Source organism: Malus sylvestris, chromosome 5, assembly GCF_916048215.2.
Source record: "Malus sylvestris chromosome 5, drMalSylv7.2, whole genome shotgun sequence".
Classification (NCBI taxonomy): Eukaryota; Viridiplantae; Streptophyta; class Magnoliopsida; order Rosales; family Rosaceae; genus Malus; species Malus sylvestris.
In genome coordinates this window covers 35,941,355-35,969,017 of record NC_062264.1, presented here as the reverse complement: position 1 = coordinate 35,969,017, position 27,663 = coordinate 35,941,355, and the positions used below count along the sequence as shown (strand labels likewise).

General features: G+C 37.8%; 3 protein-coding genes and 1 pseudogene across 5 annotated transcripts; all 4 read left to right on the top strand.

The window, feature by feature from the left end:
• Positions 1 to 51: 51 nt before the first annotated feature.
• LOC126622840 (receptor-like protein EIX2) lies at positions 52 to 20,990 on the top strand. Its single transcript, XM_050291541.1, has 4 exons — positions 52 to 3,011; positions 3,345 to 3,465; positions 20,791 to 20,853; positions 20,981 to 20,990. The coding sequence occupies exons 1-2, from the start codon at positions 52 to 54 to the stop codon at positions 3,355 to 3,357; spliced, it is 2,973 nt and encodes a 990-aa protein (XP_050147498.1). The 3' UTR covers positions 3,358 to 3,465; positions 20,791 to 20,853; positions 20,981 to 20,990.
• Positions 3,934 to 6,290, top strand: LOC126624608 (uncharacterized). Of its 3 annotated transcripts, XM_050293691.1 has the most exons (8): positions 3,934 to 4,082; positions 4,390 to 4,443; positions 4,602 to 4,653; positions 4,746 to 4,820; positions 4,928 to 4,963; positions 5,138 to 5,187; positions 5,675 to 5,732; positions 5,825 to 6,290. In XM_050293691.1, exons 3-8 carry the CDS (start codon positions 4,617 to 4,619, stop codon positions 5,908 to 5,910), a joined length of 342 nt encoding a protein of 113 aa, XP_050149648.1. In that variant the 5' UTR covers positions 3,934 to 4,082; positions 4,390 to 4,443; positions 4,602 to 4,616; the 3' UTR covers positions 5,911 to 6,290. The 3 variants fall into 3 exon arrangements, with proteins under 3 accessions (XP_050149648.1, XP_050149646.1, XP_050149647.1); XM_050293689.1 differs by having other exon boundaries at positions 4,390 to 4,653; XM_050293690.1 differs by lacking the exon at positions 4,602 to 4,653 and having other exon boundaries at positions 3,991 to 4,082.
• On the top strand, positions 8,884 to 27,427 carry LOC126622839 (uncharacterized; annotated as a pseudogene).
• Positions 16,988 to 20,357, top strand: LOC126624599 (receptor-like protein 48). The gene is made up of 2 exons (XM_050293674.1): positions 16,988 to 17,407; positions 19,442 to 20,357. The coding sequence occupies exons 1-2, from the start codon at positions 17,038 to 17,040 to the stop codon at positions 20,173 to 20,175; spliced, it is 1,104 nt and encodes a 367-aa protein (XP_050149631.1). The 5' UTR covers positions 16,988 to 17,037; the 3' UTR covers positions 20,176 to 20,357.
• Positions 27,428 to 27,663: the final 236 nt, after the last annotated feature.

Below are 27,663 nucleotides of genomic sequence, written 5' to 3'. Positions count from 1 at the left end.
TAGCTAAACATCATCATCACCAAAGCATAGCAAAGAAAGTTGTGTGTAATAATGGAGAGCCACTATCACCTCAGTGTTGCTCACTATTTCCTTCTTTTTCTTTTGGCGTCTTCCTACATGCAGACTACTACTAAACTCTGTTTCTGTTTGGCCAGTGGTGAACTTTCAAGCAGCGTGGAAACAAATTCGTGCATCGACGAAGAAAGACGAGTGCTTCTCATCTTTAAACGACATCTTGTTGATCTTTCTGGCAGGCTTTCCTCTTGGGTCGGTCACGATTGCTGTCGATGGGAAGGGATTTCATGCAACAGCCTCACCGGTCATGTCGTGAAGATGGACCTCCGGAATCCGTATGAAGAGTGGGACATGTATGAAAAGTTTAGCTTGGGAGGTAAGATAAATGCTTCTCTGTTGAGCTTGAAACATTTAAATTACCTGGACCTAAGCAATAATGATTTTCATCGCATTCAAGTTCCTAAGTCCCTTGCGTCATTTGGAGGAGAGATTCCCCCTTCTCTTGGTAACCTGTCAAGCCTGAGTTTTCTTGACCTCAATTTGAATGACTTAACTTCCAGAAATTTGAATTGGCTTTCTCGCCTCTCTTCTCTAAAATACCTTGACCTCGGATGGGTGGATCTTAGCACCACAGGAGTCAATTGGGCGTATGCTGTTAATATGCTTCCTTCATTAGCCGAGTTACACTTATCTGCTTGTCAAATTGAAAGCATTTCACTCTCATTGCAGAGCATTAACTTGACATCACTTTCTAATCTTACCAGCCTCATAACACTGGATCTATCCTCGAATGATTTCGGTGATCCTTTCCCAAGTGAATTTGCAAACTTCAAATCTCTGGAACACCTTGATTTATCTAATACAAGCTTAAAAGGCCAAATTCCTAAAGTCATTGGAAATTTGTGCAAGCTAAAGGTCTTAAGTCTTTCTAGAAGCGAATTTAATGGGGGGATTGAAGAGTTTTGGAGAAGTTTCTCAAATTGTTCAAATATTGCATTAGAGTCACTAGATTTGTCTTCTTGTGAGCTGGAAAGCCAATTGCCGGTCTCCTTAGGAATATTTAAAAGTTTGCAGAATCTCAACCTTAATTTCAACCATTTCTGGGGCTCAATTCCATATTCCATTGGAAACTTGTCATCTTTGAAAACATTGGACCTCGTTAGAAATAATATGAACGGGTCCATTCCAGATTCCATTGGAAACTTGTCATCCTTAGAATCATTGGACCTCTCTGAAAATTTTATGATGAACTGCTCCATTCCACAAAGTCTGGGACAACTCTCTCAGCTAGTTTCCCTCGATCTGTCTTATAATTCCTGGGAGGGCAATCTAACTGAAGACCATTTCATAAATCTTACCCGGTTACAATATTTTAGTGTAGGAAGCATCCACCGACGCACGTCCCTCATTTTCGACGTGGCTTATGATTGGATTCCTCCATTCAAGCTCCACACAATTAGGATCATAAACTGTCAGATAGGTCTTGGTTTTGGGGTATGGCTTCAATCTCAAACTGAACTGAGGGACATCAATCTTAGTGGTAATGGAATCTCGGATTTCATACCAGAGGAATGGCTATTGAAGATATCTTCCCAACTCAACAGTCTAGACTTGTCTGACAACCAATTATGTGGAAACCTTCCATCCAATTTGAAATCTCCAAAATTGCAGTGGATTGATTTGAGTCATAATCAATTGGAGGGCCCACTCCCACTTTGGTCGGCCACTAAGGTCATTTTCTTTTCTGTTGAACGCAATTCATTTTCCGGGCCAATTGCCTCAAATATTGATCAGATGATGCCCAATTTGCAATCTTTGTATCTTTCTGAGAATCATTTGAATGGCAATATTCCTCGCTCTATCTGTAACATGCAGCAATTGCAAGAATTGTCTCTTTTTGAGAATCATTTGAATGGCACCATTCCTCCCTCTGTTTCCAACATGAAGCAGTTGCTACTCTTGTCTCTAAGGAGCAATCAATTTCATGGAGAATTCCGTCTTGAATGGAGTGTGGGGAGCAAGATGATGTTTCTAGATGTTAGTCAAAACAATCTCTCGGGTAATATTCCCACCTCATTGGGCCTATTAAGTTCACTGGAAGTATTAAAGCTCAACAACAACGATTTTAACGGTGAAATTCCTAATTCCCTGCAAAATTGTTCTCAGTTGAGGAATATCGATCTTGGAGACAACAAGTTATTTGGCAAAATACCACAGTGGATAGGAGGATTAAATGTATCCATGTTGTTGAGGCTACGATTACGGTCCAACTATTTTAGTGGACATATATCCCAGCAACTGTGCAATCTTCAACAACTTCATATTCTCGACCTTAGTCACAACAACATTTCAGGTACTATTCCCAAGTGTTTGGGTAATTTGGCTTCGTTGGTCAATGATTCATATGCACCATCTTTTACTCCTTATTATTTTGATGAGCAAACCACACTGACACTAAAAGGAAGGGAACTTGTGTACAACACGACTCTAGATCTTGTAACAAGCATTGATCTTTCATCAAATAATTTACAAGGTGAAATCCCTGAAGAAATAAGTAGCCTCATTCAATTGGGTACCTTGAACTTGTCCAGGAATCAATTGACTGGAAAGATCCCTTCCAAGATCGGAAACTTGCATTTGCTCGAAACACTTGATCTCTCGCACAACCACCTTTCAGGACAAATTCCTCAAAGCTTGTCATCTTTAACTTTTTTAAACCACTTGAACTTGTCTTACAACAACTTGTCTGGAAGAATTCCCTGGGGAAACCAGCTTCAAACACTCAATGAGTCGTCCATTTATATGGAAAATCCATCGCTATGCGGCGTTCCTCTCTCAACTAAGTGCCCTGGAGATGACACTTTCCCATCTAAGGATACAAAAGACATGAATGAAGGTGGAAATGATGAGTTGTGGTTCTATGTCAGTGTGGTACTTGGCTTTATTGTAGGCTTTTGGGGGGTTTGCGGCACGTTGATCTTAAAGACATCATGGAGGTATGCATATTTTCAATTCTTCGACAATATCAAGGACAAGGTAGCACTAGCAATTGCATTAAAAGTGACTCGTTTCCAAAGACTGTTTTTTGATGTTTGATAGTACCATGTATAATTATGGAATCCTTTCTATTTGGTTTATGGTACGTGTAACTTATGTATTGAATAAATAAAATTCTATGCTTCAATAAATGTTCCCACAAACAATTTTGTATTAACTTGGAATTAATTAAAAATTCTAGTTTGTAATTATCAATTGCATGGTAACACACTCTCTCTGAGAAAAAGGGTAGTAACGTAAAATCGTGTTCATTTCAAAAAACGAAAATAAAGACCGCCGATTTAACAAGACGACCCAGACCTCTGCAACGGTGGACTCTTCTCATTCCTCTCCATCTCCGAAGATCAGAATCCGAGAAGGGCAAGAGATATCTCCAAAATGACGTCGTTTAAGGTACGCTTCCTTCTACGAATCTATCCAACAATCTATCGTTTCCATCTATTTCTCGAAAAATCGAATTTATTCGAAAAATCAATTCAATTAGGGATTCGTTTTGAAATTTGAATTACTGTTCGTTCAATTATAGGTTTCTTTTGTGGTAGTTGCTTTCTCGTGAGTTTTATTTTGAATTGATTGAAATTCTCTCGGTTTTTCTAGAAATTGGATCATCGGCAGAGCTCTATGACTATGACACTTCAAGAGAGAAGCAAATTGTTGGCTGCTAAGGTCGGAAAAATCCCTAATATTTTCATTCCCTGATAACTTTCTTTGATTTTTTTTTCTCTGGTTTTTCTTTTGGATGAAATCAGTTCTGACATCTGCGAAACCCTGCTTGATTTTTCTTAATTTTTCAGCCAAAATTCGGCTTAGGACAGAATCGGGTGGAAAAAGAAAACTCGACATGCTCACAGGGTGTGGAACCGCAATTATTGGTTCTTCTGCTGGTTTTAAGTTCTTGTGGTGGTGATTTATTTACTTCTGACATTCTTTTTGATATTTTAAACAGTTGGTGTCCCAAGTTTGAAGGTTTATACAGAAAGTGACACTGCCAAAACTGATGCCGGGATCAGGTAATTGTAGTTTTAAATTGTGCATTTTCATTTTTCGATTATCGAATGTTATGGTTTTAATCAATGTCTAAGTTGTTGTAGAACTGAGATCAACTAAGCCTTCATTCCAGATTTAAATCTTGGGATTTTTATTTGTATGCAAACTGTGCTAACAATTCTAATAGAATGGGAGCCTTGTAAAATGATGTAGCTAAGTAGAGGCCAAAAAGTATTAGTTATTAGCTGTATCTGCCCACTTCCTGCAAGTTCTTGGCAATTACCTAGATTGTACGGGGGAATTATATCTGTGTGCCACTTTTAATTTCAGGAGTTATTCAACAGTTAACAAGGTATTGGTTCTGGAGAATATGCTGCTTTAAAGGTAACCAACGGCATCCTTATTCGACTGCTTGTTTTAAGGGGGATTGGGGTGGGGTGTTATTTCTTGTGATAAGGAATTTTTTTTTTTTATTTTTTTTTATTTTTTTTTTTAAATTATATTTTTACTGCTTTCTATCTGTAAATTGTTTTGTTATCAAGGCTGGTTTGAAAAGTATGGAGAAGCAAAAATGCATACTTGGTAGTTTGGCAAGTAAGGTTCAACCAAACTGTACTTGTTATGCAAAGTTGAGTTACACATCTTGAATCAGTTCCTTTTTCAAAATTTTGTTGTCCTTATCTTAGCAAATGCAAATGTTGGAAGAAGAGCATTGGCTAACGTCAGCAATGTCAAAGGCAACTCTTCTCGGATTGTAGGAGGTGATGCCTCAAAAAAAAAATGTTGGTACCTTTTCATTTGCTCATATAGTTCCTTCGTTTTGGATTTTGAGCTAAGAAGTTCCAAATTTGGGTTATCTTCAATGCAGGAACGGTAAAAGTGAGAGAATTCAATCTTTGCAGCGGTATGCATTTTGATATCATGATACCTATATGTGTTTGTGAATTCAATATTCTTTTGGCATATATGCACGCAGATGGATATAACTGTAGATGTTAGCAAAGATGTGAGTAGGTTCGAGATCCTTTGCTTTTGCTTTAACGTAGTATTGTTCTTTTGTATCTTTGTGGAGTTTCAGTGGGTACAGGCATTAAGACTGTGAATATATCATCAAGGATAGCCTTCCTCGTAAGAATGTTAAATCCTAGCATGCTTTTTCCTTGTAAATCTCTTATTACAAGATTGTGTAGTATGTTGTTCTTCTGACTTCAGTAGATATTTCTCTCTGTAATCTGAAAAAGAACAAAAGAACCCTCATATGAGTGGTTCAAAAATCTCATAGTTGCTTACAACCTTTAAGCAGGGTACTTCAAGTTAGTTTTCATATAGTTCTACCCCCAATGTGGACAACAATTGCAAAACTTAAAAAGTTTTCTTCCCATCCATGTTTTGCTTTTTAAAGGTCAACTAAGTTTTTGTTTTCCACTGTTCTGTTTATGTTTTGCTTTTTGAAGGTCAACTAAGTTTTTGCTTTCCAGTGTTCCGTTGTATGTTTGACAATGCAAAGACAGGGTTATGTTTTTTATTGACAAGCTTAGCAAGTATCAGCACCAATCATTTCATATATTGCTGTTCTTCCAATTGTAAGTATTGATTTTTGTGTTACTTTAATCAGGGAAAAGGGTGGGAAAGCCCCAGCCAAGCTATTTCTAAGTTACAGACTTCAAAGAGAGGTAACTTTAATACATCAGAAGTGCTCGTATAGTTTCCTAGATTCAATTGTACAGTTTGAAATTTTTTTATTATGTTTATGGATAAACTGTAGCTATTAAAGACTTGAAGGCCTCTTCAGAGAATCAAAGTGGCAAAAACTACTTAAAAGGATATGGGCACTTGGCCCTTCGCAAGTAGGTCCTATATCCTCCTTACTCCAGACCTCAATGGAAAGGGTTCAGACGGCTCTGTCCTCATCTGTGGCTCCTCTCACGTATCTCAAAAATTAGGATTTGTGGATGCTTCTGGCAGTGGCAATATAGCTGCTGATACATCTTCAGCAGTAGCTCAAGCATTGTCAGTTGAGGCAGAGAGCCTTGAAAGCAGTGTTGTATCTGGGTTTCAAGTGGCGACAGCAGCTGGACCTTTATGTGATGAACCTATGCGGGGTTTAGCATTTATTATTGAGTCTAAAATTGAACCGTTGACTGCTCAGTCTGATGAAGGGGAAGCCTTCCACCACCAACCTGAGCAATGTGGTATCTTCAGAGGACGGGTAATGACAACCATCAAAGATACTTGTAGAGAAGCCGTGCTTCAAAAGAAGCCTCGGCTTGTGGAAGCCATGTACTTCTGTGAGTTGAACATGTAAACTGAGAATTTGGGTTCTATGTATGCTGTGCTTGGGCGAAGGCGGGCTAGAGTTTTAAAGGAGGAAATGCAGGAAGGCTCCCCATTGTTCACTGTGCATGCATATGTGCCTGTTTCTGAAAGCGTTGGTTTTGCAGATGAGATTAGAAGATGGACTGCTGATGCTGCAAGTGCTCTTCTTGTGCTTAGTCACTGGGAAGCACTTCCAGAGGATCCTTTCTTTGTACCGAAAACAGAAGAAGAACTAGAGGAGTTTTGTGACGGTTCTAGTGTGCTTCCCAATACTGCGAGGAAACTAATTAACTTCTGGCATTAAAGCAACCAGAATCCAACTCAAAGCATTAAAGCAACCAGAATCCAACTTCTGGCAGCAGGGAAAAATTTGAAAAGGAGGAACTGGAACATGATTAGCACGGTCGTGGAACATCAGACACAAGAAGAAACGACGAACAAAACACATTTGTCATAAACAAAACGACGACAACATACTAGTCACACAACATATTCTCCAAAGTAAATCGCCCAATTTCAACACCAGATTGCACAGGTTAACCATACAACTTGGTAAAACCAGAGTTAATACTATTTAAAAACTTTGACAAGAAAGAAAACAGGTAGTGTCCATGAGTTTTACTAGCACAGAGATTGTTTAGACATAGCTGTCAATCAATGATTTCCTCATTTCATCCACAATAGCACAGAGATTGTTGGTGAAGGCACAGAAGCTGCCTACAAGTATATTACCAGCAATTGTCTGCCAAAAAATTTCCACTCCAAGAACATCTGCAAATCATCTCCTCAGTTTCCTGAAAAATAACAAATAAATGGAAATGAACAAAATGCATGGATTCAAAGTTTAATGTCATCTGCTAAATGGAAAAGAGTAGTCTAACTTCATATAAGAACTAAAGTCTTCTTGCAACATGCACATTCGATTCCTCTTTAATTTCTGAATAAAGTTAACAAATATATTATTCTGAACTCTGAAGTAAATTCAAACTATATGGTGAATAGTCATGTTACGCATAGTAAAGTGTCTCTTTCCAACCATTCAATTCCTCATTAAAGTCTGAACAAAATTACATACATATATATCATAGAAAAGCAGGACAACCATGACGTGCATGTGTGGTATTGACCGAATCATCATTGAGTTATATTTTTCATTTAAAGTGGGTTTTAATGTGTTCTGCAGTACAACCTGTGAATTCTTACATGCTAAACCGGGCACATCTTGTGATAGATGTATGATGTCTTTCTAATTTCCTAAGATTCCAAAAAGGTTGTACTCAATTTGTGAAGATGAGTTTATGGGTTACTTGCATTGAATTCACATACACAATTGTGCTTTTTCGCTGGAAAACAAAGACTGCACAGGATACAATGAAAAAAACAATTTCATTGGCAATGCTGCTATAGTTGTAATTAACTTACTATAGCTCAGTATCTTCTGCAAATTGGCAATGCTGCTATAGATTGAGACTAAGTTGGTTGCGTGGGTGGCTCGTAATCGCAGTTTTCGCATGTTGCTGTGGCTGGATAACAATTTTGATGGCTCGACAGAAATTTTTAATTTTGATTGGAAAGATTTAGCTTGCTGTTGGATATTGTTAATTTGAAAGAAAGGATTCGATGTGTTTTTTTTTTTTAATTTGATATCGAATTGGCGTCAAAGAGGTTTTTTGTGCTTTCTTTTTTAACAAGTTTACATGAATATGTTCATGACCTGCTGTGTCTGAAGTGGCCAGGGCATTGCACGGTGGTGTTCCACGACCAAACGTGCTACATGCTGTGGTTAGGGCTTCGGAAGAGAAAAATTTAGCTTAAACCCGTTGTATGCAACGATTACGTCTGCATCTCATTTTCGTAGGGAGAAAAGGATAGGGAAGGACGAACTACGAGTTTGGATCAAATGCCATAACATTTTTATTTATACAAAAAGAGAAATTGGGCAGAAGCCACACAATAGATCAAGTGTAGTTATCTTGGAATTCAAACATGTGACTTTCTTTACGAGTATGGAGGGGTATCATCGTAATACTAGAGGCATAATACTTTTTTTTACTAATTGTAACTACTTGCTAGGTCATAAATGATTTTCGCACACAAGCACACTTCATATGTTTTGTTTTGTATGTTAGTTTGTTTTTTTCTTGTCTGGATTTTGTTGTTGTCAATTATGATATATTTTCTACTCTCTAACCGACGCTGGAGGAGACTAACTATTCATAGTCTCCGCTGCACAAGGATTTTCCACCAAAGATTAATTGGAGTGTCAAGACTAACTATTCAAAGTCTCCGCTGAAGACCCTTTATTCAAAGTCTCCGCATCAGAACCAGGTCCCAGCTGTGTCGAAAATGAACTTGCCAACTTGTAAAAGGGGTTGTGAAGACCCGCCCTTTTTTCTTTTAACCATCACACGACTTTCGTTGCAACTCCCCGATCTACATCGATAATCTATTCCTATAAATTTTGAAATTTAGTAGCTAAACATCACCATCACCAAAGCATAGCAAAGAAAATTGTGTGTGAAAATGGACAGCCACTATCACCTCAGTGTTGCTCGATAATCTATTCCTATATATTTTCTGCTCCCTAATCGACGGTAGAGAAGACTTAACATTTTTATTTGTACAAAAAGAGAAATTGGGTAGAAGCCACACAATAGATCAAGTGTAGTTGTCTTGGAATTCAAACATGTGACTTTCTTTACAAGTATGGAGGGGTATCATCGTAATACTAGAGGCATAATACTTTTTTTTACTAATTGTAACTACTTGCTAGGTCATAAATGATTTTCGCACACAAGCACACTTCATATGTTTTGTTTTGTTTGTTAGTTTGTTTTTTTCTTGTCTGGATTTTGTTGTTGTCAATTATGATATATTTTCTGCTCTCTAACTGACGCTGGAGGAGACTAACTATTCATAGTCTCCGCTGCACAAGGATTTTCCACCAAAGACTAATTGGAGTGTCAAGACTAACTATTCAAAGTCTCCGCTGAAGACCCTTAATTCAAAGTCTCCACAAGAAAAGAAGAGGTCCCAGCTGAAGACCCTTAATTCAAAGTCTCCGCATCAAAACCAGGTCCCAGCTGTGTCAAAAATGGACTTGCCAACTTGTAAAAGGGGTTGTGAAGACCCGCCCTTTTTTCTTTTAACCATCACACGACTTTCGTTGCAACTCCCCGATCTACATCGATAATCTATTCCTATAAATTCTGAAATTTAGTAGCTAAACATCACCATCACCAAAGCATAGCAAAGAAAATTGTGTGTGAAAATTGACAGCCACTATCACCTCAGTGTTGCTCACTATTTCCTTCTTTTTCTTTTGGCGTCTTCCTACATGCAGACTACTACTAAACTCTGTTTCTGTTTCCAGTGGTAGAGCCAGAAATTCATGCCAGGAGGGGCCTTTAAACTAATGAAAGAAACTAGAAAAAAAAAATAGTAATATCATGGAAAATTTGAATCAAACAAGAGTGATGGAGCTTTAAAATATTTATGAAAAAAATAGTATTGAGAGATGTCATAGTAAATAGAACATGTGTTGACATCTAACGCAACATTGATAATAACGTTATAACTAGCTCAAACTATTACTACGATATTTTTCTTTTAATATTATTGAATCTTCCTCTCGAATATATATACCTTGTTTTATATGAACTAACAAAAAAATAAGCTATTATTACGATACTTTTTTTTAATATCATTCACTCTTCCTCCCGAATATATATACCTTGTTTTATATGAACTAACAAAAACATAATTGGTTTAAAAGAAATCAGAATGTTAGCAGAAAGGTAGTTATATATGGTAATTGGTAAAAAAAATACCAAAAAGTAGCTTTCCGTCAACAGGCGTCGACCCCAGGACCTAATGAAAACTTTAATACCTGACATACCAACACACCACATGGACATTATTGCAAAAATTACTACATAGTCGATATAAATTTATTTCCAGGATGGGCCATGGTCTACCCTAGTCTCCATGTGGCTCCGCCACGGTTTGTTTGGCCAGTGGTGAACTTTCAAGCAGTGTGGAAACAAATTCGTGCATCGACGAAGAAAGACGAGCGCTTCTCATCTTTAAACGACATCTTGTTGATCCTTCTGGCAGGCTTTCCTCTTGGGTGGGTCACGATTGCTGTCGATGGGAAGGGATTTCATGCAACAACCTCACCGGTCATGTCGTGAAGATGGACCTCCGGAATCGATATCTAGATCTACATTCCTATTCTGAAGTAGAGTTGGACCTGTCGGCTTATGAAAAGTCTCAATTGGGAGGTAAGATAAATGCTTCTTTGTTGAGCTTGAAACATTTAAATTACCTGGACCTAAGCAATAATGATTTTTATAGCATTCAAGTTCATATGTTCTTCGGGGAGCTTAAAGGTTTGCAATATCTCAATCTCTCCTTTGCGTCATTTGGAGGAGAGATTCCCCCTTCTCTTGGTAACCTGTCAAGCCTGAGTTTTCTTGACCTCAGGTCGACTTACCTCTTAACTTCCAAAAACTTGAATTAGCACCACAGGAGTCAATTGGGCGTATGCTGTTAATATGCTTCCTTCATTAGCAGAGTTACACTTATCTGATTGCCAAATTGAAAGCATTTCACTCTCACTGCAGAGCATTAACTTGACATCACTTTTTAATCTTACCAGCCTCATAACACTTGATCTATCCTTGAATGATTTCGGTGATCCTTTCCCAAGTGAATTTGCAAACTTCAAATCTCTTGAACACCTTGATTTATGTAGAACATTCTTAAAAGGCCAAATTCCTATAGGCATTGGAAATTTGTGCAAGCTAAAGGTCTTAAGTCTTTCTGGAAACGAACTTAATGGGGGGATTGAAGAGTTTTGGAGAAGTTTCTCAAATTGTTCAAATATTGCATTAGAGTCACTAGATTTGATTGGTTGTCAGCTGGGAAGCCAACTGCCGGTCTCCTTAGGAATGTTTAAAAGTTTGCAAAATCTCAACCTTGGTTCTAATAATTTGTGGGGCTCAATTCCAGATTCCATTGGAAACTTGTCATCCTTGAAAACTTTAGACCTCTCTGATAATATGATGAACGGCTCCATTCCAGATTCCATTGGAAACTTGTCATCCTTGAAAACTTTGGATCTCTCTCATAATATGATGAACGATTCCATTCCACAAAGTCTGGGACAACTCTCTCAGCTAGTTTCCCTCGATCTGTCTTCTAATCCTTGGGAGGGCGATCTAATGGAAGCCCATTTCATAAATCTTATCCGGTTACAAGATTTTAGTGTAGGAGACACAGATGGACCCACGTCCCTCATTTTCCACGTGGCTTATGATTGGGCTCCTCCATTCAAGCTCCACACAATTAATATAATAAATTGTCAGATAGGTCCTAGTTTTGGGGTATGGCTTCAATCTCAAACTCAACTGAGGGACATCAATCTTCGGGGTAATGGAATCTCGGATTCCTTACCAGAGGAATGGTTGTTGAAGATATCTTCCCAACTCATCCAACTAGACTTGTCTTACAACCAATTTCGTGGAAACCTTCCATCCAATTTGAAATCTCCAAAATTGGAGCGGATTGATTTGAGTCATAATCAGTTGGAGGGCCCACTTCCATTTTGGTCGGCCACTAAGGTCTCTATCTTTTCTCTTGAAAGCAATTCATTTTCCGGGCCAATTCCCACCAATATTGACCAGATGATGCCCAATTTGCAAGAATTGTATCTTTTTGAGAATCATTTGAATGACACTATTCCTCCCTCTGTTTTTAACATGAAGCAGTTGCTAATCTTGTCTCTAAGGAGCAATCAATTTCATGGAGAATTCCGTCTTGCATGGAGTGTGGGGAGCAAGATGACGTTTCTAGATGTTAGTCAAAACAATCTCTCGGGTAATATTCCCACATCATTGGGGGTATTAAGTTCACTGGAAGTGTTAAAGCTCAACAACAACAATTTTGATGGTGAAATTCCAAATTCCTTGCAAAATTGTTCTTGGTTGAGGAGTATTGATCTTGGAGACAACAAGTTATTTGGCAAAATACTACAATGGATAGAAGGATTAAATGTATCCATGTTGTATATGATACGATTACGATCCAACTATTTTAGTGGACATATATCCCAACAACTGTGCAATCTTCGAAAACTTCATATCCTCGACCTTAGTCACAACAGCATTTCAGGTACTATTCCCAAGTGTTTGGGTAATTTGGCTTCGTTGGTCAATTATTCTACAACATATACTACTTATTTTGATGAGCAAGCCACATTGACACTAAAAGGAAGGCAACTTATGTACAATAAAACTCTAAATCTTGTAAAGAGGATTGATCTTTCATCAAATACTTTACAAGGTGAAATCCCTGAAGAAATAAGTAGCCTCATTCTATTGGGTACCTTGAACTTGTCTAGGAATCAATTAACTGGAAAGATCCCTTCCAAGATCGGAAACTTGCATTGGCTCAAAACACTTGATCTCTCACACAACCACCTTTCAGGACAGATTCCTCAAGGCTTGTCATCTTTAACCTCTCTATCCCACTTCAACTTGTCTTACAACAACTTGTCTGGAAGAATTCCTTCAGGAAACCAGCTTCAAACGCTTAATGATTTGTCCATTTATATGGAAAATCCATCGTTATGCGGCGTTCATCTCTCAACTAAGTGCCCTGGAGATGACACTTTCCCATCCAAGGATACAAAAGACATGAATGAAGGTGGAAATGATGAGTTGTGGTTCTATGTCAGCGTGGTACTTGGCTTTATTGCAGGCTTTTGGGGGGTTTGCGGCACGTTGGTCTTAAAGACATCATGGAGGTACGCATATTTTCAATTCTTCGACAACATCAAATACAAGGTAGCACTAGCAATTGCATTGAAGGTGGCTTGTTTCCAAAGAATGTTTTCTAATGTTTGATAGTACTATGTATATTTGTGGTTTCCTTTGTATTTGGTTTATGGGACTTGCAACTTATGTATTGAATAAAAAAAAATTCTACTTTTCAATAAATGTTCCCACAAACAATTATGTATTAACTTGGAATTAATTTAAAATTCTAGTTTGTACTCATCATTCGCATGATAATATATATATATATATATATATATATATATGTGAGTAAACTGTCATTTAACCCCCTAAACTATCACGTGAGTGTCAATTTCCCCCCTGAACTATTTTTTCAGCCAATTGACCCCCTAAACTATGTTAAAGTGGCCAATTCACCCCCTACCGTTAAATATCTTTAATTCCATCTAATTTTCTGTTAGATAGTGTCATGTGCTTGGCACATGATCACCTTTTTACATTTTATGTCTAAATCTTTACAAAGAAAACATATAAAACAAATATTAAAAAAAAACATATAAAACAAGTTTAGGGTTTGTATGTTTTTTTTTAATATTTGTTTTATATGTTTTCTTTGTAAAGATTTAAACAGAAAATGTAAAAAGGTGGTCATGTGCCCAGCACATGACATTTTCTAACAGAAAATTAGATGGAGTTAAAGATATTTAACAGTAGGGGGTGAATTTGCCACTTTAACATAATTTAGGGGGTCAATTGGCTGAAAAAATAGTTCATGGGGGAAATTGACACTCACGTGATAGTTCAGGAGGTTAAATGACAGTTTACTTTTATATATATATATATATATAGACACACACGCCGAAGAAAGCAGAGGGTATCGTTGACCAAAAAAATGAGGAAAGGGGGTAGTAACGTAAAATCGTGGTTATTCAAAAAACGAAGATAAAGGCCGCCGATTTAACATGACGACTCAGATCTCTGCACCGGTCGGCTGTTGTCATTCCTCTCCATCTCCGAAGATCAGAATCCGAGAAGAGCAAGAGATGTCTCCAAAATGACGTCGTTTAAGGTATGCTTCCTCCTACAAATCTATCGACAAACTATCGTTTCCATGTAATTCTTGAAAAATCGAATTTATTCGAAAAATCAATTCAGTTAGGGCTGCATTTTGAAATTTGAATTACTGTTCGTACAATTATGGGTTTCTTTTGTGGAAGTTGCTTTCTCGTGAATTTTATCTTCAACTGATTGAAATTCTCTCGGGTTTTCTAGAAATTGGATCATCGGCAGAGCACTATGACACTTGGAGAGAGAAGCAAAATGTTGGCTGCTAAGGTCGGAAAAATCCATAAAGGTGTTCGATTCCCGGATAACTTTCTTTGATTTCTTTCTTTGGTTTTTCTTTTAGATGAAATCAGTTCTGACATCTGCGAAACCCTGCTTGGTTTTTCTTAATTTTTCAGCCAAAATTCGGCATAGGAGAGAAGCGGGTGTGGAACCGCAATTCTTGGTTCTTCTGCTGGTTTTAAGTTCTTGTGGAGGTGATTTATTAACTTCTGACCGATATTTTAAACAGTTGGTGTCTCATGTTTTAAGGTTTATACAGAAAGTGACACTGCCAAAGCTGATGCCGGGATCAGGTAATTGTAGTTTTAAATTTGTGCAATTTTGTTTCGATTATCGAATGTTATGGTTTTAATCAATGTCTAAGTTATTTTAGAACTAAAATCAACTAAATGAAATATGATAGTGTACAATATTAGTTATATGACAAATTGAACGGAGTTAGAATGAGAAGACAAATTGAAATGAGGTACACGACTTATATTGGATGGAAAACTTAATGGAATTAGCATGAGATTACAAATTAACAATTTCGGAAAGTTGATACGAAAAATTGCTTAAAATTTTAGTTTGTATGACAAATTGAAAAATGTGTAAGAGTTCATATGACATTTCAAAATATTTCTCAATACAAATGTTCTTGCACTGCGTTATTGAAACAAACATCGGAATTATGTCTCTTTACCTCTCGTTGCTATAATCCAGTCTTTGTTGTTGTCTGGATTTTGTTGTCGTCAATTATGATATTTTTCTACTCTCTAACAGACGCCGGAGAAGACTCACTATTCAAAGTCCCCGCGGCATATGGATTTTCCACCAAAGACTAATTCCTGTGCCCAGACTTCTGCGGCTAGCAATCTCCATCATGCATGCTTTTTCATTTGGTCCTACACAACTTCATAAGAATTCGGAAACTTGCATAGAAAAATCTCTGTATTTCCCATTAGTGAAAAACAAGTAAGAAAGCGACTAGTGTGGCAATGAAGATTTTTGGAGTGTAAATAATATTTCCTTTATGTAGAAAATAACAACACGACAATCATATCCAAGTCGAGAGTACCAACAAGGGTGGGGTAGGCGATGGATTTGCAAACTTGTTCAACCCGACACATCTATATCCATTTTTGTTCGAACAAAATATAAAACATATCTAAATCCGTTTTTGTAATTTAATTTCTCCCATTCCGGTTTCGACATAGCTTCCGACTTCTCTCCTAGAGCGGCAAGTAGATCTTGTTGAGCCAACACATCTTTGACCTCACAATGCCACATCCCGAAGTTGTTTGTGCCATCAAACTTTTCCACTTCGAACTTTACATTTTGCACCGTAGTTCTTGCAAACCCCGAACTACTTCCAAAAGGATTCTCATCTTGCCCGTTTGACATCTTTGGCAACTAGATAGTACCCAAGAGCAACTTGTGCTCTGATACCAATTGTTGTGCTAGGATAGCACCAAACCCGTTGGAACCAACTCAAGCTAACCCACAAGAAATATATCAAATGGAATGCAAGAATAAAATATAAAAGAACACCAAGATTTTAACGAGGTTCCTCAACAGTCAGTGTAACTGGAGTACGTCATCGGAGCAGTAGGAGCTCACCCAATAATCCACTATCAACCAAATGGGAGTTTACAAAGTGTTGGCAAGCTCACAACCCAAAAACCCCAATACAACCAATAGCTCTCACACACTAAAGAAACAAATAGAGAAAGAAATATAGTGATTAATTTGTTCTCTATACAAAACTCAAAGCTATTACAACAACAACTACCTTGGTGGATGATTACTAACCAAAGAGAGGAGCACTTTCTTCTTCTCTTCAAAGAGGGGCTGCTGCACTTCTATTTTTTCTTCTCAGTTTTTCTGGTGCACTCTACAACTACCTTCAGAAAATGCTCTCTATTTTCTGCACCTTTTACAACTCTGCTTCTGTTTCTCTCATTTCCAAAAAGGCAACAAGTGGGGGACAAAAGCTGAATTTTCTACCTTTGAAAAAGCCAAAGCAAAAGGAAACATAATCATTTGTCTCCTCATAATGATGTTCCCACATCATTATGTCCATCATTTTTTTATTATATGCTTTTGGCCACTTGGCCACTAATTCAACAGTTCAACCCGACACATCTATATCCATTTTCGTTCGAACAAAATATAAAACATATCTAAATCCGTTTTCGTAATTTAATACCACAAGAAAAGAAGAGTAAATAAGATGATAGGTTGTGAATTTCTACAACCCATAATGGACGCCGAAGACCCATAATTCAAAGTCTCCGCTGCATGATGGATTTCTTGAACCCATCACAACCAGGTACCAACTGTGTCGACAATGGACTTGCAAACTTGTAAAAGGGGTTGTGAACACAATCCATTCATTTCAGTTACCCTTTTTTCTTTTCTCCAACTTTCGTTGCAACTCCCCGACCTACATCGATAATCTATTCCTATAAATTCTGGAATTTAGTAGCTAAACATCATCACCACCAAAGCATAGCAAAGAAAATTGTGTGTAATAATGGACAACCACTATCACCTCAGTATTGCTCACTATTTCCTTCCTTTTCTTTTGGCGTCTTCCTACATGCAGACTACTACTAAACTCTGTTTCTGTTTAGCCGATGGTGAACTTTCAAGCAGTGTGGAAACAAATTCATGCATCGACGAAGAAAGACTGGCGCTTCTCATCTTTAAACAACATCTTGTTGATCGTTCTAGCAGGCTTTCCTCTTGGGTGGGTCACGATTGCTGTCGATGGGAAGGGATTTCATGCAACAACCTCACCGGTCATGTCGTGAAGATGGACCTCCGGAATCGATATCGAGAGCTATATTCCAACTCTGATGAATACTCGGACCTGTCGGCTTATGAAAAGGCTCAATTGGGAGGTAAGATAAATGCTTCTCTGTTGAGCTTGAAACATTTAAATTACCTGGACCTAAGCTTTAATGATTTTCATCACATTCAAGTTCCTAAGTTCTTCGGGGAGCTTAAAAGTTTACAATATCTCAATCTCTCCTCTGCGTCATTTGGAGGAGAGATTCCCCCTTCTCTTGGTAACCTGTCAAGCCTCCATTTTCTTGACCTTGGGGGGGATCCATTCTTTGGGAGGAATCAACTCTCATCTTCCAGAAATTTGAATTGGCTGTCTCGCCTCTCTTCTCTAAAATACCTTAATCTTGGAATGGTGAATCTTAGCACCACAGGAGTCAATTGGGCGTATGCTGTTAATATGCTTCCTTCGTTAGCAGAGTTGCACTTATCTGATTGCCAAATTGTAAGCATTTCACTCTCCCTGCAGAGCATTAACTTGACATCACTTTCTAATCTTACCAGCCTCATAACACTTGATCTATCCTTGAATGATTTCGGTGGTCCTTTCCCAAGTGAATTTGCAAACTTCAAATCTCTTGAACACCTTGATTTATCTAGAACATTCTTAAAAGGCCAAATTCCTAAAGTCCTTGGAAATTTGTGCAAGCTAAAGGTCTTAAGTCTTTTTGAAAACAAATTTAATGGGGGGGTTGAAGAGTTTTGGAGAAGTTTCTCAAATTGTTCAAATATTGCATTAGAGTCACTAGATTTGGCTCTTTGTGAGCTGAGAAGCCAATTGCCGGTCTCCTTAGGAATGTTTAAAAGTTTGCAGAATCTCAACCTTTGTGGAAACGCTTTGGGGGGCTCAATTCCAGATTCCATTGGAAACTTGTCATCCTTGAAAACTTTGGACCTCTCATATAATATGATAAGCGGCTCCATTCCAGATTCCATTGGAAACTTGTCATCCTTGAAAACATTGGACCTCTCTCATAATATGATGAACGGCTTCATTCCACAAAGTCTGGGACAACTCTCTCAGCTAGTTTCCCTCGATATGTCTTATAATCCTTGGGAGGGCAATCTAACGGAAGCCCATTTCATAAATCTTACCCGGTTACAACATTTTAGCGTAGGAGACATAGACGGATCCACGTCCCTCATTTTCCATGTGGCTTATGATTGGGCTCCTCCATTCAAGCTCCACTTAATTAATATCATAAACTGTCAGATAGGTCTTGGATTTGGGGTATGGCTTCAATCTCAAACTGAACTGAGGGACATCGATCTTACTGGTAATGGAATCTCGGATTTCATACCAGAGGAATGGCTATTGAAGATATCTTCCCAACTCAACAGACTAGACTTGTCTGACAACCAATTCCATGGAAACCTTCCATCCCATTTGAAATCTCCAAATTTGGAGTTGATTGATTTGAGTCATAATCAGTTGGATGGCCCACTCCCATTTTGGTCGGCCACTAAAGTCTCTTTCTTTTCTCTTGAAAGCAATTCATTTTCCGGGCCAATTCCCTCAAATATTGATCAGATGATGCCCAATTTGGATTCTTTGTATCTTTCTAAGAATCATTTGAATGGCAATATTCCTCGCTCTATCTGTAACATGCAGCAATTGCGAGAATTATCTCTTTCTGAGAATCATTTGAATGGCACCATTCCTCCCTTTGTTTCTAACATGAAGCAGTTGGAAGTCTTGTCTCTAAGGAGCAATCAATTTCATGGAGAATTCCATCTTGCATGGAGTGTGGGGAGCAAGATGAGGTTTCTAGATGTTAGTCAAAACAATCTCTCGGGTAATATTCCTACATCATTGGGGGTATTAAGTTCACTGGAAGTATTAAAGCTCAACAACAACAATTTTGACGGTGAAATTCCAAATTCCCTGCAAAATTGTTCTTGGTTGACGAGTATTGATCTTGGAGACAACAAATTATTTGGCAAAATACCACAATGGATAGGAGGATTAAATGTATCCATGTTGTATATGATACGATTACGATCCAATTATTTTAGTGGACATATATTCCAGCAAGTGTGCAATCTTCGACAACTTCATATCCTTGACCTTAGTCACAACAACATTTCAGGTACTATTCCCAAGTGTTTTGGTAAATTGGCTTCGCTGGCCAATGATTCTACAACAGATAATACTTATTTTAAGGAGCAAACCACACTGACACTAAAAGGAATGGAACTTGTGTACAATAATACTTTATATCTTGTAAAGAGCATTGATCTTTCATCAAATACTTTACAAGGTGAAATCCCTGAAGAAATAAGTAGCCTCATTCTATTGGGTACCTTGAACTTGTCTAGGAATCAATTGACTGGAAATATCCCTTCCAAAATCGGAAACTTGCATTGGCTCGAAACACTTGATCTCTCTCACAACCACCTTTCAGGACAGATTCCTCAAAGCTTGTCATCTTTAACCTCTCTATCCCACTTAAACTTGTCTTACAACAACTTGTCTGGAAGAATTCCTTCAGGAAACCAGCTTCAAACGCTTAATGATTTGTCCATTTATATGGAAAATCCATCGCTATGCGGCGTTCCTCTCTCAACTAAGTGCCTTGGAGATGACACTTTCCCATCTACGGATACAAAAGACATGAATGAAGGTGGAAATGATGAGTTGTGGTTCTATGTCAGCATGGTACTTGGCTTTATTGTAGGCTTTTGGGGGGTTTGCGGCACATTGATCTTAAAGACATCATGGAGGTATGCATATTTTCAATTCTTCGACAACATCAAAGACAAGGTAGCACTAGCAATTGCATTGAAAGTGGCTCGTTTCCAAAGAATGTTTTTTTATGTTTGATAGTACTATGTATATTTGTGGTTTCCTTTGTATTTGGTTTATGGGACTTGCAACTTATGTATTGAATAAAAAAAATTCTACCTTTCAATAAATGTTCCCACAAACAATTATGTATTAACTTGGAATTAATTTAAAATTCTAGTTTGTACTCATCATTCGCATTATAATATATATATATATATATATAGACACACACACACGCTGAAGAAAGAAGAGGGTATCGTTGACCAAAAAAATGAGGAAAGGGGGTAGTAACGTAAAATCGTGGTTATTCAAAAAACGAAAATAAAGGCCGCCGATTTAACATGACGACTCAGACCTCTGCAACGGTCGGCTGTTGTCATTCCTCTCCATCTCCGAAGATCAGAATCCGAGAAGAGCAAGAGATGTCTCCAAAATGACGTCGTTTAAGGTACGCTTCCTCCTACAAACCTATCGACATACTATCGTTTCCATGTAATTCTTGAAAAATCGAATTTATTCGAAAAATCAATTCAGTTAGGGCTGCGTTTTGAAATTTGAATTACTGTTCGTACAATTATGGGTTTCTTTTGTGGAAGTTGCTTTCTCGTGAATTTTATCTTCAACTGATTGAAATTCTCTCGGTTTCTCTAGAAATTGGATCATCGGCAGAGCACTATGACACTTGGAGAGAGAAGCAAAATGTTGGCCGCTAAGGTCGGAAAAATCCATAAAGGTGTTCGATTCCCGGATAACTTTCTTTGATTTCTTTCTTTGGTTTTCTATTGGTTGAAATCAGTTCTGACATCTGCGAAACCCTGCTTGGTTTTTCTTAATTTTTCAGCCAAAATTCGGGTGGGAGAAGAAAACGCAACATGCTCACGTGGTGTGGAACCGCAATTATTGGTTCTTCTGCTGGTTTTAAGTTCTTGTGGTGGTGATTTATTTACTTCTGACCTTCTTTTTCGATATTTTAAACAGTTGGTGTCCCAAGTTTTAAGGTTTATACAGAAAGTGACACTGCCAAAGCTGATGCCGGGATCATGTAATTGTAGTTTTAAATTTGTGCAATTTCTTTTCCATTATTGAATGTTGTGGTTTTAATCAATGTCTAAGTTGTTGTAGAACTGAGATCAACTAAGCCTTCGTTCCACAATTTAAATCTTCCGATTTTTATTTGTATGTAACAATGCTAACAATTCAAATAGAATGGGAGCCTTGTACAATGATGTAGCTAAGTAGAGGCCAAAAAGTAATTGATATTATCCGTATCTGCCCACTTCCTGCAAGTTTTTGGCAATTACCTAGATTGTAAGGGGGAATTATATCTGTGTGCTGCTTTTAATTTCAGGAGTTATGCAACAGTTAACAAAGTATCGGCTGTGGAGAATACAGCTGCTTTAAAGGTAACTAACGACCTTCTTATTCCGCTGCTTGTTTTGAGGTGGATTGGGATGGAGTGTTGTTTCTTGTGATAAGGAGTTTTTGTTTAATTATATATTTACTGCTATCTATAAATTGTTTTGTTATCAAGGCTGGTTTGAAAAGTATGGAGAAGCAAAAAGGCATACTTGGTAGTTCCGCAGGTACGGTTCAACCAGACTGTACTTGTTATGCAAAGTTGAGTTACACATATTGAATCTGTTCCGTTTTCAAGTTTTTGTTGTCCTTATCTTAGCAAATGCAAATGTTGGAAGAAGAGCATTGGCCGATGTCAGCAATGTCAAAAGCAACTCTTCTAGGATTGTTGGGGGTGATGCCTCTAAAGGAAAGTTGGTACCTTTTCATTTGCTCATATAGTTCCTTCATTTTTGGATTTTGAGCTAAGAAGTTCTAAATTTGGGCCATCTTAAATGCAGGAGCGGTAAAGGTGAGAGGATTAAATCTTTGCAGCGGTATGCGTTTTGATATTATGATACCTATACGTGCTTGTGAATTCAATATTCTTTTGATATTTTGATATAACTGTAGATGTTAGCAAAGGTGTGAGTAGGTTCGAGATCCTTTGCTTTTGCTTTTGCTTTAATGTAGTATTGTATTCTTTTGTATTTTTGTAGGGTTTCAGTGGGTACAGGCGTTAAGACTGTGAATTTATCATCAAGGATATCCTTCCTGGTAAGAATGTTAAATCCTAGCATGAATTTTCCCTGTAACTCTCTTATTTACATGATTGCGCAGTATGTTGTTCTACTGACTTCAGTAGATATCTCTCTGTAATCTGAAAATGAACAAAAGAGCCCTCATATGAGTGGTTCAAAGATCTCATAATTACTTACAGCCTTTAAGCAGGGTACTTCAAGTTAGTTTTCATATATAGTTCTACCCCCAAACTGGACAAAAGTTGCAAAACTTAAATGTTTTCTTCCTGTCCATGTTTTGCTTTTTGAAGGTCAACTATGTTTTTGTTTTCCACTGTTCCGTTGTATGTTTGACAACGCAAAGACAGGGTTTTGTTTTTCTTGACAAGCTTAGCGAGTATCAACGCCAATCATTTCATATATTGTTGTTCTTCCAATTGTAAGAATTGATTTTTGTGTTACTTCAATCAGGGAAAAGGGCGGGAAAGCTTTAATACTTCAGAAATGCTGGTATAGTTTCCCAGATTCAATTGTACCATTTGAAATTTTTTTTATTATGGATAAACTGTAGCTATTAAAGACTTGAAGGAACCTTCAGAGAATCAAAGGACCAAAGCTATGGGTCTAAACCGTGAATCTATTGTTACAGATGGCAGGTCTGAGCCACCTTTGTTTTCCCTTTTTATAAGAAGCTAGAAATTAGAAATTGTGCCGCAATTTGTTTGTTGTGACTTTGAAATATTCTAATTTGGCTCATATGCTTATGAAACTAAACAGATAAAGACTCTTGATTAAACTTATAACTTTTTTTTCAGGAGGACTTCAAATACTTCACTTAAGCTGATAAGGTATCGTATCTGCAGACATGTTTGTTTATTTCCTGTGAATAAAATCTGTATCTGTTATTGATGTATTTTCTATTTCCTCTCTCCATTTTAAAGGAAATCATTGCCGGTGCTAAAGGTCAACCCGGAGGAAGCAAGTATTCCGAAGGTTGATGTCATGCATTAGATTAATGTTCTTTGGTTCAGTTTAACAGGAGTAGGATTTCAAGTTGGACATTTATATTTTTTGCTTTCCTGCTTGTAGGAAAATGCTGGTAGAAATTCTGAAGGAAAAAGAGGGTAGTATGGTTAGATGCCGTGAATATTTAAGATTTGACAAGTGTGTGGCACATGATGTCTGACCAAATGGCATTTTGGAATACAGTTAAGGCTACGGTTGGCAAGAAAGCAGTACCTAGAGTTAACGATACCACGAGGAGCCATCTGTTGAGGAATCGAGTGAGTGATATCTTTGTGATTATGTGAGTGACAGTGATCCATACTACTAGTTTTCTATCCTGCTTAAAGCCAGTTAAAAGGTTTTGCTGATACTGGTGCATATTCCTTTAAACCTCATTTTGCTTCTGAATGAATGGAATGGAAGCATCTTTCTTGCATTTTATGGATAGGATTGTTTGTTCTCACTTCAGGCATGACTAATATGTCAATTTCAGAACTCAAAGCAAATAACAGCAGATGCAAAAGTAAAACTATAAGGGAGTACAACAAAGAACTTGTATTCTGCAGTTCACCCCCAATTTTATGAATCTTGTGGCCCCTCCCAGTTATTTTTAGATCTTTCTAATATTGTCCTGGAAAAGGAAAATTTATCATTTTTCTTGTCCCCTGGTATCTAAGAATTGATATTATAATGCTACATGCGAATACAATTTTTAGTCTTGAAAGTTACAGCATATAGATTTCAAATGGCTGCATTGGGGAGTGTGGTTTTAGGTTTAGTCACATTGTTTTTTACTATTGATGGGCTTCTGTATTCATTTTATTCTTCTTTACTACCATAGTTTGAATTACTACATTCATTAACTTTCTAATTCATTGAATGTCTCGTATGTTGAATGATCGTTTAAGCTTTTATGTCTTAATTAAACACGGTTGAGATTTCTATCTATTAATAGTTTGCATGTGATTTGAGATTGCAGGGGTCAGCATAATTCAAATGTCCATGTATTGCCAAGAAATTCTGTCAGGGTAAGTCTAATCAGATATAGAACTGATGCCCCTCCTCCTCCTCAAATGATGAAAAAGAATTAATTTGTCGTTTTGTTTGACCAGTTCTGAAATGTAGTTGCTCAAGTTTGTCTACTTCAGACAGTAAAACAATTTCATTTGTGTCGCCATATTTTACTTTCAGTACTTCAACAATCTGTCAGTTTTTTTAAGGTCATTTGGTCCTGAAATTTGTTGACTTGTGTTATTGCTTAACATGGCAGCCATTTTGGCATTAACTTGAAGCTTTATGGCAGTGCATTCAGTTGAGTACTTCGCCTGAGTGATTGCCTTACATTACTACGAGATTACTGCATCATCCTGACTTTGTTTCTTGGCATGTTAGATCTATATGATATGAAATAGATGTACGTTCTATTTATCTTCCCTTTAATTTTATTACGATCCAGCCAACTTTGTCCACACTGAAGGCTCGTGAGTCGCAAAGGACTTTGAAATCCAAGGGTGCATCAGGTCCAAACAAATTAGTTTCTGCTACTGCAACTTCATCCAATACTGAAAAAAGTGGCTACTTCTTCTCTTCCTGAGAACGTTAAGCATGAAGCCACTCAGGGAGAGCTCCCATCTGAATCCAACTGCAGCCAGAGTGCTTCAACTATCATTTCCAGGAGAAAATCAAATAGGAGGAGATCTTACACATCTCTATTGATGACTGGATCAAAGGTTGGGGCTTACCATGTTCTATTGATGCCTTTATTCCTTACTCGTGAACTACATTCACACTTGGCCCTATTTGCAGTTACTAGAGGACCGTGTTGAAGCTTTGAAGGCAGAAGAGCTGCCAAGTATTGATGACGATTGCAATCAACTGGAAGTTTCCGATTATGTTGATGAGATCTATCAGTATTACTGGGTTTCTGAGGTAATGGTTATGATGTCTCTATACCACTATTTTCATCTTAGTCTGGTAAGATAGTAGGTTTAATGTGGTTCTAATTCTGACTTGTTGGCTTTGTTAAATTGTCTTTAATTGCAGGCACAGAATCCACCTCCAGAAAATTTCATGTCGATTCAGGCAGACATTACTCCTCATATGCGAGGCATATTGGTCAACTGGTTAATTGAAGCACCGATTTAACCTTTTGATGAACTATGATGTTTTTGTATTCCTTTTTGTCTTGCTTTGTTCAATTTTACATTTCATGATGTTTAATAGCTGGCTATCCCCTTGATTTGTTCATCCGGAACAGGTACACTACAAATTCGAGTTAATGCAAGAAACTCTTTATCTCATGGTGACATTGCTCGATCAATATCTTTCCCAAGTCACAATTAAGAAGGATGACATGCAGTTAGTTGGTCTCACTGCACTCTTGTTGGCATCAAAATACGACTTTTGGCATCCAAGGGTAAATATCAGTATCTCAACTCATATGCATTTTTCGTGATTTTCTTTCTAATTATCTACAACAAGAAAAATTACAGGTCAAAAATTTAATTAGCATCTTAGTTGAGACATACACCAGAGTACATGTGCTTGGAATGGTATGTGCTTTTCTTAGACTCGGATTAATTCAGTGTATCTGTTTTAGAATCTGGAAATGTCCTGGTGCATATCTTATGAGATGAATAATGCTGCATTCTATAGTTCCCTTTTCGCTTGTCCTAAAATAAACACCGTCTTTGCTTTTCAGGAGAAAGCCTTTCTGAAAAAGCTGAAGTTTGGTCTTAATGCACCTACTCCATATGTCTTCATATTAAGATTTCTCAAGGCTGCTCAGTCAGAAGCAAAGGTATTCAGTAGTTTCTAAAGCTGACAGACATAAATTTTGATTAATGATTAACACCATTACTAAGAAAGAAAGAGATTGACGTGCTAGAGTTTGGTGGATATTAGTTCTCGATATGGATTAGATAACAGCAAAGTTGGTAACAGTCTGTAACTTTGCGGACTGTTTTGCAGCTTGAACACTTGGTTCTACCTTATCGAGTTGTGCTTGGTTGAATATGAAGCGTTAAGCTTCAAGCCCTCGTTGCTGTGCGCAGCAGCCCTATCTGTCGCAAGGTGCACCCTGCAGATTACTCTGGCTTGGACCCCGCTCGTTACAAAGTATCCCAAATCAGGTACTGCTTTAAAGACAAGTAAATAACTTTGTTTCCTTATCTAGTGCTTGCTTCAGAATAAATTTTAATGATCGATGTTTGATTGTTGCATTGACTGTGCAGAGATGGTCTTAAGATTTCACAAAGCCGCAAGAGTGGGAAGTTTGAAGGTCACATACGAAAAGTACTCTAGCCCTGATCTCAGTGGCGTTGCAGCGATAAAACCATTGGAGACGCTTCCACTCCAATTCAGTTAGAGGGGTGAAGAAGAGCATGCGAGGCATTTGATGTCAATACTTGGTGCCACTAGACACAAGGCACATGCTTTTATGTGTGGACTCTTCACGGGCCCAGAACAGAGGAAACAACCAGTGTTATCTTTTGTGAGGGAATTTTTCCAAGGTATTGATTATGAGTTGAAAGAGGGACCTGCTACGTACCTTGTTAATGTACTTCTCAACTACCTTGTTCTTATGGGGCAGATAAATTGAGCTCGGTATGGTTGGAAAGTTGCCTACGAGAATAAGCTTTTCCCAAAGGCAATAGTATTTGATCAGCAAATTGCTTGGTCCCTGGACGTCAGGAACTTATCAGTTGGAGCTGCTCTGATAGCAGTTGTGCATACTCTCCATAGGTTCAGAAAACGAATGTTATATTATGGTGTCATCCCAAGACGCATTAAATTGGTCACAGGACCGACTTTGAAGATAGTGGTTGCACAGATATTGAACTCAGTGGAATCTCCATTCGAGGTTAGCAAAGTGGTGCTGAGGGCACCGGGAGATGCTGTCATGGAGTGGTTTAAGAAACCCATTGTTCAACAGTTTCTTCTGAATGAGATTCCGTCAAGGTCCGATATCCTCATGCACAAGATGAACACCCTTTTTCCTAGTTCTGCACCTGAATTAAGATCTCTGGCCCCTCCCAAAATACTCATGCCAAGGAAAGCAATGTAAAGACAGAGGATATTTGAAATTTGGTTATGCATTTGTTATATGGAAATGTATAGGTTGTTGATTTTTGACCTTTCTCTGAAATTAAAGAAACATGTACATAATCTTAAAAAGTTTCAGCAAGTTCTTTGTTCTTTCTCTTTTACGTTTGAATTTTTGTGTGAATTCGTGTGACTCTCCCTTCCTCCTCCTAGCCCTTGCATAGGGCACTGTTTCCTTTTGTTTGAGTCCTGCGGAGATGAGCTTTGGTAGGAAGTAGATGCTTAATTGTGCCCACTGCATCATCAATGCAGATGATGCAGTGGGCGCAATTAAGCTTCGAACAGTTTGATATTCATGGACGGTTGCCACAAGATCTGTGCTACGGAGATTCAGTTAGTC

Excerpts from the sequence above, each read along its gene's own strand:
- LOC126624608 (XM_050293689.1), top strand. Across the intron at positions 4,654-4,745 it reads CATACTTGGTAGTTTGGCAA|CAAATGCAAATGTTGGAAGA; the intron begins GTAAGGTTCAAC and ends TCCTTATCTTAG. Across the intron at positions 5,733-5,824 it reads GTTACAGACTTCAAAGAGAG|CTATTAAAGACTTGAAGGCC; the intron begins GTAACTTTAATA and ends GATAAACTGTAG.
- LOC126622840 (XM_050291541.1), top strand. The coding sequence starts at position 52 with ATGGAGAGCCACTATCACCTCAGTGTTGCTCACTATTTCCTTCTTTTT.
- LOC126624599 (XM_050293674.1), top strand. The coding sequence starts at position 17,038 with ATGGACAACCACTATCACCTCAGTATTGCTCACTATTTCCTTCCTTTT. Across the intron at positions 17,408-19,441 it reads TGAAAAGGCTCAATTGGGAG|GTACTATTCCCAAGTGTTTT; the intron begins GTAAGATAAATG and ends ACAACATTTCAG.